Below are 11,684 nucleotides of genomic sequence, written 5' to 3' on the forward strand. Positions count from 1 at the left end.
AATACAGAAAAGAATACTGTTTTTTTTTAATATATTTAATTTAATAAATTGTTGCGTAGCATGAACCAATGAATATATGATTTTTTTAAATATTATTTTATTAGTTTTGCTTTATTATCAAACTAACGTTTTTTCGTAGTAAAAAGTACGACATTTTAATTTTATAAAGAGTCCATTTTGCAACATGGGAATGCGCATTGTCGTGTTGTAGAACTTTTAGACTTCTATTGATAAGTGCAGGCCTTTTTTAAACTTCCTCTTGCATAACGATCCATTTGATCACAATAGAAAATTGCCTTTATCTTTAACATTTGGGAATAGCTAATTAATCATCTACCACTTCACAAATGTTCTTAATGGCCGTAGATGCCAAGTTAAAAACAAATCATATAACATGAAATTTCGTATAAATTGTTCACTAAAAAATCTGCTATCGTAAACTTTGGGGCCCAATATTTTTTAAATATCAAAATGTAAAGTCTAAATGTGCACCAATACAAATAATACAAAAAAGTACTCAAGTATCTACAGACAAATCAAGAATGTTATAACTAAAATAAAAAAAAATATATATTTATTTCGAGATTACTTTATATATTGTATTTTGTATAAGTGTTTCGCAGAGGAATTCTTAAATTAAGAATATTTTATGTGACATAATTATGAAGATATTTACATAATAATATGTCATGTACATTCGGTATGTCATATCACGGCAAATGAAAAGTTATTTATCATCGTTTTTGTGTTTTTAATAAAACATCTATAATAATTGGGCAGCTAAATTAACAATGACACTTTCTTAAAATTACATATGTTTGGTTTTTAAAAAAATGTTTATAAAAGAGAGTGAGAATTAAGACTTTCTTCCCCTTCCAACATTAATAAATATTTTTCTTAAAATTTTAATTAACCTATTTATAATGCACAAACTATTTATACACATTTATTTTAAGCATCTGGGGGTTCGCGAACCCTAAGATGAGAATCTCTGAGGGAATGAGTAAGAAGCATTCTGAATTCAAAGATTTACCTGCACTTCATTGTATAACGATTTCTACCTGACATACTTCGTAATGTAATCGACAAGCACATTCCTGCGGGCATTCTGTTGTCAATCGCCTCTAGGGGTTGTACTGTGCAATCTAGGAGACTAGGAGAATATCAAGATGTTGATTAAAGGAATAATTTGCATTGTACATAATGTGTATACATACGTTTAGCGTGTGGGCATATGCATATATATTTTTAATTTAATGCGATAGCGTTAATAATCTTGCTTTTTTTGTTTCAGAGATGGAAATCGTGTCCGAAGGGAGGAACTTTAGATTGCTTCAAGAAGAAGAGCTTCCGGCTGTTTTAGACTTTCTTGAAAAGTATTTACCTGATTCGCTTAAGGTATGTATTACTATAGTTTTTAAATATTACCTCTATACTGAACTCATAAATAAAGTGATCAGGGCAGAAATAGCATTACTTGAAAAAATATATTTTGTAACTAATGTAAAATTCTAGTAAGCATATTCTCTTTACATTAAATGAGTGGTCAATTTACTGTAATGACGTAATCATGCTTAGAACATTTTTTTTTCGTCTCAATCTATAAATTAGTACAGAGCTAAAAAGCACACATGTATCATACTAATATTTTTAAATTTGTAAATGCAGTTTTTAATCTATTGAATTAGTTTTCATTCTTAGACAATAAATATTGTATTATCAAACGAAGTTTTCATTTTATATTAATATTTCATAATTGTACCCATAAAAATTAGTATAAATTAAATCACGAAAATTTATAATGCATATTTCAATTGAAAATGAATAACATTATTTTCATGAGAATAATTAAAATAATTAGTAAATAAAATTATCCAAGTTTAAAACAATTATTCAAGATTGTACGGAGCTCAGTATTTATTTTATTAAATAAGTTTTATACACATGACATATTATCTATAAAAAAATAATAAAATAATAATTATAATACAAATAATGCTTTTGGCTTTGAACTCATAAATTAAAAATCTGATATTGATTCTAGTGTTGTATGCCACGGCAATGCTTTTGAACATAATTTGAAGGACCACTGTGTAACTATTTAACCATTATCAAGTATTAATGTGATGTTTTTACATTTCAGTTTCATCAGACTATAAAGACATATTTGAATAATCGCGTTTGGGACTTCCATTTTTATGTATCGAGAAATTGGCCAATCGAGCCAGTGTGCCTTCATTTTCCTGGCTGCACGAGCACGGTATGATTTTTCTGATTGTTCCTCAAAATCATCATAATCATATTATATACATATATGTAACAGTCGATTTGCATTTAAAATGTGTTGTTGGTATTTACAAGCAGCCTAATGGACGACTGTACGAAAGTGTTAGTGTGTTTTGCCCCAGCGAAAGTCTGGAATTTATAGAATTATTAAGAGAAGAAGATATTCTTATTGATTGGACCCGCCCGCTTTTCCTTAATTTTACTCATAGCTTAATCGTGGAGAAGATTGAAGAGTTTTATCAAGAGCTAGGCACTTTAGAAAAGGTCGCCGGTGATGTATATATCTGTGATGAGGATTCGCATTTAGAATTCAATATTGATGAGTAAGTGATCATGATTTATATGTAATTATGCTATATGCACGTATTAATCTTGTTTTTATTCTTATTTCAGGTTACCAACTGAGGTAGAGATGTGTCGTCTAAAGCCTCACCATATGGAGTCCATACACAACTTGTATCCGGCCAACGACATGGAGTGTGTGGAGGTTTTTGAAAAGTTGGTCGCGGAGCTTCCAGCATATGGTATATTTTGTTCGGGAGAATTAGCTGCATGGATGGTACAATCTTACTATGGTGCTATGTTCTCCATGCAGACTAAGCCCGAATTTAGACGGAAAGGTTATGGAATACATTTAGCTAAATATTTAACTAAGGAAGTAACAGCGAGAGGTTATTTGCCATTTGTTGTAATTAGGCCAGAGAATGATGCTTCTAAAAGTTTGTATACTAAGTTAGGTTTTAAAAAAAGTTACCAAATGATCAGAGCGGTCCTACGACCCAAAAATTACGAGCAGAATGGTACGACGACCCCAAAGAATGGTGAGATTGAAACCGTCGATTAATTAGATTTTATTTCGCACACAGCATAATCCCAGCAAAAATAAATTAAAAATTCCATATTATATAAATATATACATGCATATATTTTTAAGAGTGTACATTTTAACGGTGAATATCAACGGAATAGAACTCATACTGTATAATGTACTTTTTGAAACGTTTAAAGTTTTAAATAAATAAAAAAATATTTTCACTAAAATCAGCAACTGCAAGCCAACTTAGCGTTAGGCGAATATTTCCAATCTTTGTCACTTTTCAAATATTTTATGTAAAACTTTTCGTAGTTAGTCATACATGAATGATAAAAATTTTGTTCTAAATTTTTTAGTGTAATTAACAAAATAAAAAAACGTTCAAATACCTCCAAAAAATGAGCTTCGAAAATATATTATTAAGCTTACAAATTGAGGTCTAGCCAAACGTATTTATTTTTAAACTTTAATGTAAACTCTACATCCAAAAATATATAAATTGGTACATATTATTAACGGTGATGTGTGAAACGAATGTTATTAAGATGCTGTTTGGCCTAATAAGTGTATTATTGACAAAATGTTGATGTTTTAAAATACTTGAAAACACTTTCTTAGTTTGTGCACCCTCTATTTAAATATTTAAGATTAAGAAACTTGAGTTTCAGTATTTATACTTTGTGTATTTTCGATTTTTTATTATAAGGGCTGAAAAATGACCAAATACATGTCATCGGCATAGTCATATTATTTTAAAATTCAAATTCCTATTATCACAATATAAATTGTTAAAAACAGCCTTTCTAATAAACACAATTCTTTTTTGCAAAATTTATAAGATATACATATATTAGAATACAAAAAATTTAATAAAATAAATTACTAAGCCGATTTATATTTTCTTTTTATTTATATAATTTTTTTAAAACCATAGATTATCAACCTAATCTAATAAACTCTTAAGCCTAATATTTTAATTTGTTGTATAATTATGCTTTCAGTCCTGCTAACGCATTTTAACTTATCCTATTGATCAGCTGTCTGGTTTGATAAGACCGTCCAGCGTTTAAGTGATAGAATTGGATGTAGTAGTTTTAAAGACGATACAATACTTTATTGTAATGCACATTTTTAAAACATTATAATGCGTGCAGCTGCTGATTTGGCAAGAATTTTTAACATTCGATATCCTTAATTTTAAGGTTGCTTCTCAGGCGCCTAATTCTATCATTAATACTATAATATTAATCGCCAATCTGATGACGAACGCCCTGATTATATTTGCATCTATGTGTACCCTCGTGCTCAATAAATTTGCAATAATCCCGTTGTTCAATATTAGACTGAACGCGCAGGAGGATTTAATTTTATATTGAATTATATATTTTTTTTTTAATGTATCAATCTAAATTTTATTATTTTTACACATAATAGTGTAATTTCTATTACTTACTTAATAATTTATTCTATTGTAATATAATGTACAATTTAAGTTAATATACATTTATTTCAATAAGATTGTGTTTCTAATTCCCTACTACGTCTTATTTATTGGAACAGGGCCGCTTCTGGATATTTGGACCTTTGTGGACGAAAATATCTGCATCATCTATTGTTATATGCTATTATTTATTTATAACCACACTTAATATTATTTAGTATGTCAGATTATGTCTACCTCAACATAGATGTGCAGCATTGTTTATATGTATATTATATTATATATTAATATTAATAATTGAAATATATATATAGATACATATTAATACAAATTAAGTTTGATTCAATGCTAGCACAAATCTGAATTATTTATTGTGTGTATATTGTGTATGTACTTATTGTATATTGATAAAATTGCGTATTTTATAATCTATACATCATCGCTAGTCATAAAAATTGCACGTCTTCGAGCGAAAACATCATCAACGAAAATGCTTTTATATAGAATAAGTAACTATAGATAATCCACTGCTATTGTTAATTATTGTTTAATTTCGGTAGATGCAGTTTGTGATCTGTGTTAGAATTATTTCTAGAGGAGAAAAAAATAAAATTATTTTTGAAACTGACTTTGGCTGGACCATCAGTTATTATTGCTATGACAAATATGTGATATTTTTATAATCGTAGTTTGAAATTTTAATTTTCAATAAATGATTATAAATAGTAGAAATTATTTTTATATAAAGTTAAGCTGACTTGTATAATTCTTTATTAAAATAGATTCTACTGCTAATATTATATACATGATATTATATATATGCAAAACCATAACGGAAAACGCTCACGGAATAAAAAAAAGTATAAACTAGTATAATAATAATTAAAAAAAATAAAACAAAGCTGTTGTGATTTATATCTTGTTTGTACAGTTATTGATATGAAATAATAACATATCGTGTATGTGTATAATATATGTTTAGTGGAAATTATTAGCAATTGAGAATTACATCTATTGTAATTATTATCTTAGATTCTTCATCATTTCAAATGACATTATACAAATTATTGTAAAGGCTATTTCAATATTGATAATTTCCTCTAAACATATGCCTATTTTAAATAGCAGTGGATGTATCAACATAGATTGAAATTATGCACATTTTTACATATTATGTGTGTTTATATTCACGCATAATATATTTATATGTGTATAATGAACATTGTGCACATTCGATCCTTTAAAATACAATTAAGTTAACAAGTAAGATAATCCAATTACTTATTGATGATGATTGTTTTATTCGATCATTTGTAAATATATTTATGAATCACGAGTCGACATACCTAATGAATGTATCGATACCTTCAGATGTATGTATATTTTTGATCGGTTCTATATTATATGTATAGTATTAAAATGCTTATAAATCATCGGCTTATAGAATGCATGGACCATGTTTAAAAAACTATTATTACTGCTCAAGTTTACCGATTGCATCTGCGGGTATTGATATAAATTAAAACCAATTTTCATGTGGTAAATATGTAATATTTTTTTAAACCTAATGAAAATTGTAGCTTAGTTGAATATATTACATATACATTAGTATTAATCAATTAACAAAAATAACACATTCCAAAGTAGTAAATTTATTTGATATTTCAAAGCCTTGTAAATTTTTATTATCTAAAAAATTTGCTGAACTGTATGAAAGAAACTGTGATGATTATTGTAAGAGGTGTTAATATAATTTAGGTTTGTATTATTTTATCAAAAATTAATAGTAGCCAATCTATGAAATTTATTAAAGAAAAATTTAGAAAACTCAACACATTTTATACCATCATGAGCATGTTATTAAAATATTATACAATACACTATATAATTTGTATTCTATTTAAAAATCTTAATAGAAAATAAATAAATTATATTATACACTTGCGTATTGTATGCAATATGATAAACATTTAATTATAATGCTAAATTTATACAGAATCGCATTTGACATATTATTTTTAAAAAGTTTTTGTAGTAACTGCAAATGTGTAAATATCAAATGAGAAATGCGGTCCTGTTTAATTATCTGTTCATATTGGTTTAAGTAACTCAATTTTATCGTTTTATCATTTTTAATCTCTTTTTTAAATATGTGTATTCATTTCTAAATACTTCTTCTCGATAAAATGGTAGTAATTATTTTATCTTAAATTTATATCCATAGGTACGCCTACAGCTTACATACATTAAGTAACTTATTGAATCTTACAAAGGAGTAAAGAATACAAAAAACATTTATTACAAATTAAACATGCTTGGAAATAAATAATATTTTAAAGATTATGAAGTTTTATTTTACATATATTAACCTTTTCAGTTATCGTGCATGTATTGTTACTGGTGATGTTTTACAATAAAATAAGAATAGAGAAGAAATATTAAATCAACTGATGAGAAATGTTTACTTACTAAACATAAGAAAGTTCTTGGTTGTTTTATTAAGTAAAGATTCTAATAATAGCAAACACTAATATTAGTAATTAAACATATAAGCTATTATGAAATGTTAAGAGGAATGTATATACAGTAGCAAAAAAATGTAAACGTACAATATATCAATAAAGAAAAACAATGACGGAGGCAAAAATTCTTCAATTCTTCATAATTCGAATTACAAAAAAGACAGTATAATAGTACACTTTAACTATCTTTTATAAATATGGTTTATTATCGATTTGGTTACTTTTCTGGTAATTTGCATATATAACGCAAACATGATGGTCAATAAATTGTTTAAATAAATAAGTGTAAAATATTCTGTTTTTTAGTATAATGTTACAACAAACAAAGAGCAGAAAGAATACGTTAATGGATACAGTCATATTTTAACAGTACTTTTTAATTGGAGTCGAATATATGACTTACGACAGGAATGTGTTGAACTATTGTACATACATAATTAACATGTTCTTTCTATAAATATGTTTTGACATTTGCATCTGTATGCTAGAACATATTTTTACACAAAAAGATTTAGTCTGTTTCATGAATATGTAAAAAGTGGGATATGGATATAAAAATATTTAATATCAATTTATGTATCATGTATGCCATATGTGCTTGCGAACACCGCTTTGGTAATGTGCGAAAAGGCAGTGAATTTAGCCTGCGCGCGAGTAGAGTTAATCAGTGGTCATCGTGCAAATAGTGTTTGGTGCAGTATCTCTTAAAAACGTGTAATAAATATGTTGGATTAATTTTTTTTAATTTATAAAGTAAAATATTTAAAATAAATATTAGATGCCAGTATGAGAAGATAATAACACAAAATATGTATGTATAAAAGCAAAATCACCAAAATTGCAATTTATATAAAATAAATTCTTACATTTAGTTTTATAAAAATATTAGGTCATTTAGTTTTAAGAAAACATGATTAAACTTTTCGGTTAAACTTTACGATATAAACAATTTATTTAGTTATGAAAAAGTGTATTTTTATATACTAAATAGATTGAGAGATTTGGTTACTATTATGTGGGGTAATACCGAACATTGTTTTTATTTTCTTCATATGTTTACATATTTTTAGAAATCGAAATGTGTTATTTTAAATATGTTTACCGTATTACAATAGTATTTATTTTTTTAAAATACAACTATAATATTTTGATGCTGGCAATACTGAACTGTCAGAAACACGTTTATCAGTTCAAGCTGCAAGTTCGTTTCGAGCGGTTATCATATTTATTTTCGCAATATTTGCAATAATTGAACAATGAAGTGTTATTATGAAGTGTTAGAAGTACCGCGAGACGCTGAAGCTTCAGATATTAAAACGTCTTACCGAAAATTAGCTTTAAAATGGCATCCAGACAAAAATATGGACAATGTCGAATTAGCTAAAGAGACGTTTCAGCTCGTTCAAAATGCTTACGAAGTTCTGTCAGATCCACAAGAACGTGCTTGGTAATATTCTGAATTTAGACAATCTAAATATGGCTTTGTATCAGTGCCATAATATGTTTGGCACTATTTTCATTAGATTGTGCAATATTATTATTATTGAAAAATGTTTTAATTTTCAGGTATGATAATCATCGAGATCAATTATTAAAAGGCGCTGGATCTTCGTTTAACGATGAAAGCCTAGATTTGATACCTTATTTTACGGCATCTTGTTACAAAGGCTTCGGCGATGATAGTAAAGGATTTTATGAAGTATATAGAGAGGTGTTTAAAAAATTAGCCGCAGAAGAAGTAGATTATTTGGATGATCCTGAAGATGTGTCAAATATACCAATGTTTGGTAAATCCGACACTGAATATGAAAAAGTTCATGAGTTTTATTCTTATTGGATGTCGTTTTCAACAGCTAAAAGTATGTTTATTTTAATTATTATATTATTTATATTATATACGCGACAATAAAAATATTTTATTATAGCATATGTGTGGCTGGACAAATACGATATCAGAGAAGCTGATAACAGAAGGATTTTGAAATTATTAGAAAAAGAGAATCAGAAGATTAGACAGAAAGCGAAGAAGGAGAGAAATGAAGAAATTCGCCAATTAGTGACTTTCATACGTAAACGGGATAAGAGAGTTTCAGCTCATGCTAAAATTTTAGCAGAAAAGGCCAAAGAAAATAAATTGAAGGTATTATTTTTTTATTTAATTACTCTTATACTAACATAAATTCATAAGTAATATTTTATAGATGGAAAAGAATAGAAAGGATAAATTAATTAAACGGCAGCAAGATTTAGAAGAAGCTAAAAATAAATTAAAGGATACCGGTGTTTATCATATGAATAATTTCAATGAACAATTAGAAGAAATTGAAAAACACTTATGTGAAGAATTTGGCAATTCTGATGATGAATATACGTCTTATTCCAGTAATGAAGATGTAGAAAATGTATTACTATATTCAATATTATTATATGTATAATATAAATATGTTCTCATGTATAAATTTAATTACAGGAGAAAGAGGAGCAAAACAAATCTGTGCATGAACTTGTGTATGATGAATCACAAATTAAAAATTTGTACTGCATGGCATGTAATAAACCGTTTAAGAATATTAAATCGTTTGAAAATCACGAAAAGAGCAAAAAACATAAGGAAAATGTTTCAAATTTGCAAGTCAATGAAAATATTGAAATATCTGGTGATGAAAAAGTTTCTGATGATGAAAAAGTTCCTAATGATGATGATGTAATACTCACTAGTGACGAAGATGTGCTCGAAGTAGTGGTAAAATAAATTATTATTATTATAATTATAAGAGATCATTCATTTCAAATTTAAATATACATTTAAAATTATGGTTATTTGTTATTATAATATAGAGTTAATTGAAAACCTTAAATAATTAGTATCTTGGAATCTATTTAATAAAAAGGTACATAAAGACATGATTTTTAATCATAGTATTTATGATGTTTAATGTCTGGTCTATAACACTTCAATTGTATGACTGTTCTTAGAGATCAGCATTTCCTTGCTGTCTTATTCAGTGTAACTTTAATATGTTGAGATATATCTTGGTAACATTTTTTTATGTCTTCTCTGTTGTCCTAATGCTACCTCTGCTTCATTTTTATCTGTTTTTTATTGGAATCTTTGGATTATTTTGATGTTGAAAATTTTTACTATTCCAGCTTTGATTTCAATATGTTCATATTGTCTTTTAAATAGTTATGTACTGCAGTCTATGTTTAATTAATTTTAATAAACTATATTTATTTTATAAGGTTTACGCCAAAAATTCGTAATAAAAATTATCTTACTATTAATATTATATGATAAATAGTAGGTAATAAGGAAATATGCACATATTATGCAGACTTAATCCTAGCACTGTTTTAATATTATAGTATCACTTCTTTCTAGTAAGTTTTAGCAATTGTAACGATATATTATGATCACAAAAATTTAATTTTTGTTAATTTTAAATATGAATTAAATTTTTTTATTACTATATTGCACTTGATTTTTCAGATTTGTGTATAATACATTGATATTGAAAAAAACTAATCCTTTAAGCTCATTACATGTTTTGTGGAATAAAAATACAGAACACTAATTAATTGTAAAGTCATTCCATTGATCTTTAAGTAAAATATTCTACTAGTGACGAAGGAAACCCTTTTTTTTAGCGGTTGATCTACAAATATACATATTCATTGTTTCATCATAAAAACCTTATTTAAATTTTTGTCACAGAATTAAGATTAATTAATAATTAAGACTCGATTTATAAATCTATATGTATAGCTTCACTGATCTTAATTGTGCTACTGCTTTTTTAGATATCGTCAACTTTATTTTTCAAAATAACTTTTTAATACTTGCTTTGATAAAGTACTTCAAAATAATTTTCAATTGCATTTTTATGCTGCTCATTACAACATAATGTTGCTAAAAATTAAATAATTGTTGTTTAATGTTATTGATTATTTTTATATTATTTTAATTTATAGAAGGAGAGTAAAACGAAGAAGAAAAAGAATAAAAAGTCAATTGCGATTCTTGATGATTCAGATGAAGAATCAGAACTCACTGACCTATCAAATTTAGATAATAATGTCAGAAATAGAAAAGGTAGACGTGCTAAGATGGCTGCTAATTTAGCGAAAAATAAATTACAGAGAGCTGAAGATACCGCAGTATTAAATGAAAATAGTACAGTAGAACAAAATGAAGAAGAAAAAGAAGAGTTAAATGAAGCAATAGACAAAAATACAGAAAATATAGCTAAGATTAACAAACCAAAATCAAAAGCTAAAGATAAAAAATCAGTAAAGAAGACGAAGAACGACTTTGTAGCTGTGGCTGACGTTGCCGAAATTGACGTTTCACATTGTTGCGCAGTTTGCAAAAACGATTTCTTATCCAAAAATAAATTGTTTGATCATTTAAAAAAGAGTGGCCATTCAGTTTACATTCCGAATGGTTCTGACGAATTGAGCAACAGTAAAACCAAAAAGAAGAAATCTGTTAAACAAAGATAAATTCAACTGCTTGAATATTATTTATTCTTTCTGTAATAAATATTTATATAAATTTTAAAATTGCATTTCTATTAAAACCCATTTTAATAATATATTAAAATTTTAATTGAATAATTAT

General features: G+C 26.6%; 2 protein-coding genes across 5 annotated transcripts in view; both read left to right on the forward strand.

Moving 5' to 3' along the window:
* The window catches only part of LOC148228597 (uncharacterized), a 47,953-nt gene extending 44,773 nt beyond the window's left edge, over positions 1-3,180 (forward strand). For 2 of the 4 annotated variants that reach the window (XM_088200365.1, XM_088200361.1), the window contains 4 exons: positions 1,295-1,398; positions 2,144-2,260; positions 2,362-2,609; positions 2,680-3,180. In XM_088200365.1, the coding sequence (XP_088056491.1) occupies positions 1,297-1,398; positions 2,144-2,260; positions 2,362-2,609; positions 2,680-3,130 (918 nt within the window). In that variant the 5' untranslated portion in view covers positions 1,295-1,296 and the 3' untranslated portion in view covers positions 3,131-3,180. The remainder of the gene's footprint in view (positions 1-1,294; positions 1,399-2,143; positions 2,261-2,361; positions 2,610-2,679) is intronic. The other 2 variants (XM_088200364.1, XM_088200362.1) reach the window with 1 other exon arrangement.
* A 5,055-nt stretch (positions 3,181-8,235) lies between these two features.
* Positions 8,236-11,626, forward strand: LOC148228598 (dnaJ homolog subfamily C member 21-like). The gene is made up of 6 exons (XM_088200126.1): positions 8,236-8,510; positions 8,630-8,922; positions 8,989-9,203; positions 9,265-9,465; positions 9,534-9,806; positions 11,036-11,626. The coding sequence occupies exons 1-6, from the start codon at positions 8,320-8,322 to the stop codon at positions 11,564-11,566; spliced, it is 1,704 nt and encodes a 567-aa protein (XP_088056252.1). The 5' UTR covers positions 8,236-8,319; the 3' UTR covers positions 11,567-11,626.
* Positions 11,627-11,684: the final 58 nt, after the last annotated feature.

The sequence above is a fragment of the Plectrocnemia conspersa genome, unplaced genomic scaffold (assembly GCF_051122295.1).
Source record: "Plectrocnemia conspersa isolate PC_06_02 unplaced genomic scaffold, ASM5112229v1 ptg000012l, whole genome shotgun sequence".
NCBI lineage: Eukaryota > Metazoa > Arthropoda > Insecta > Trichoptera > Polycentropodidae > Plectrocnemia > Plectrocnemia conspersa.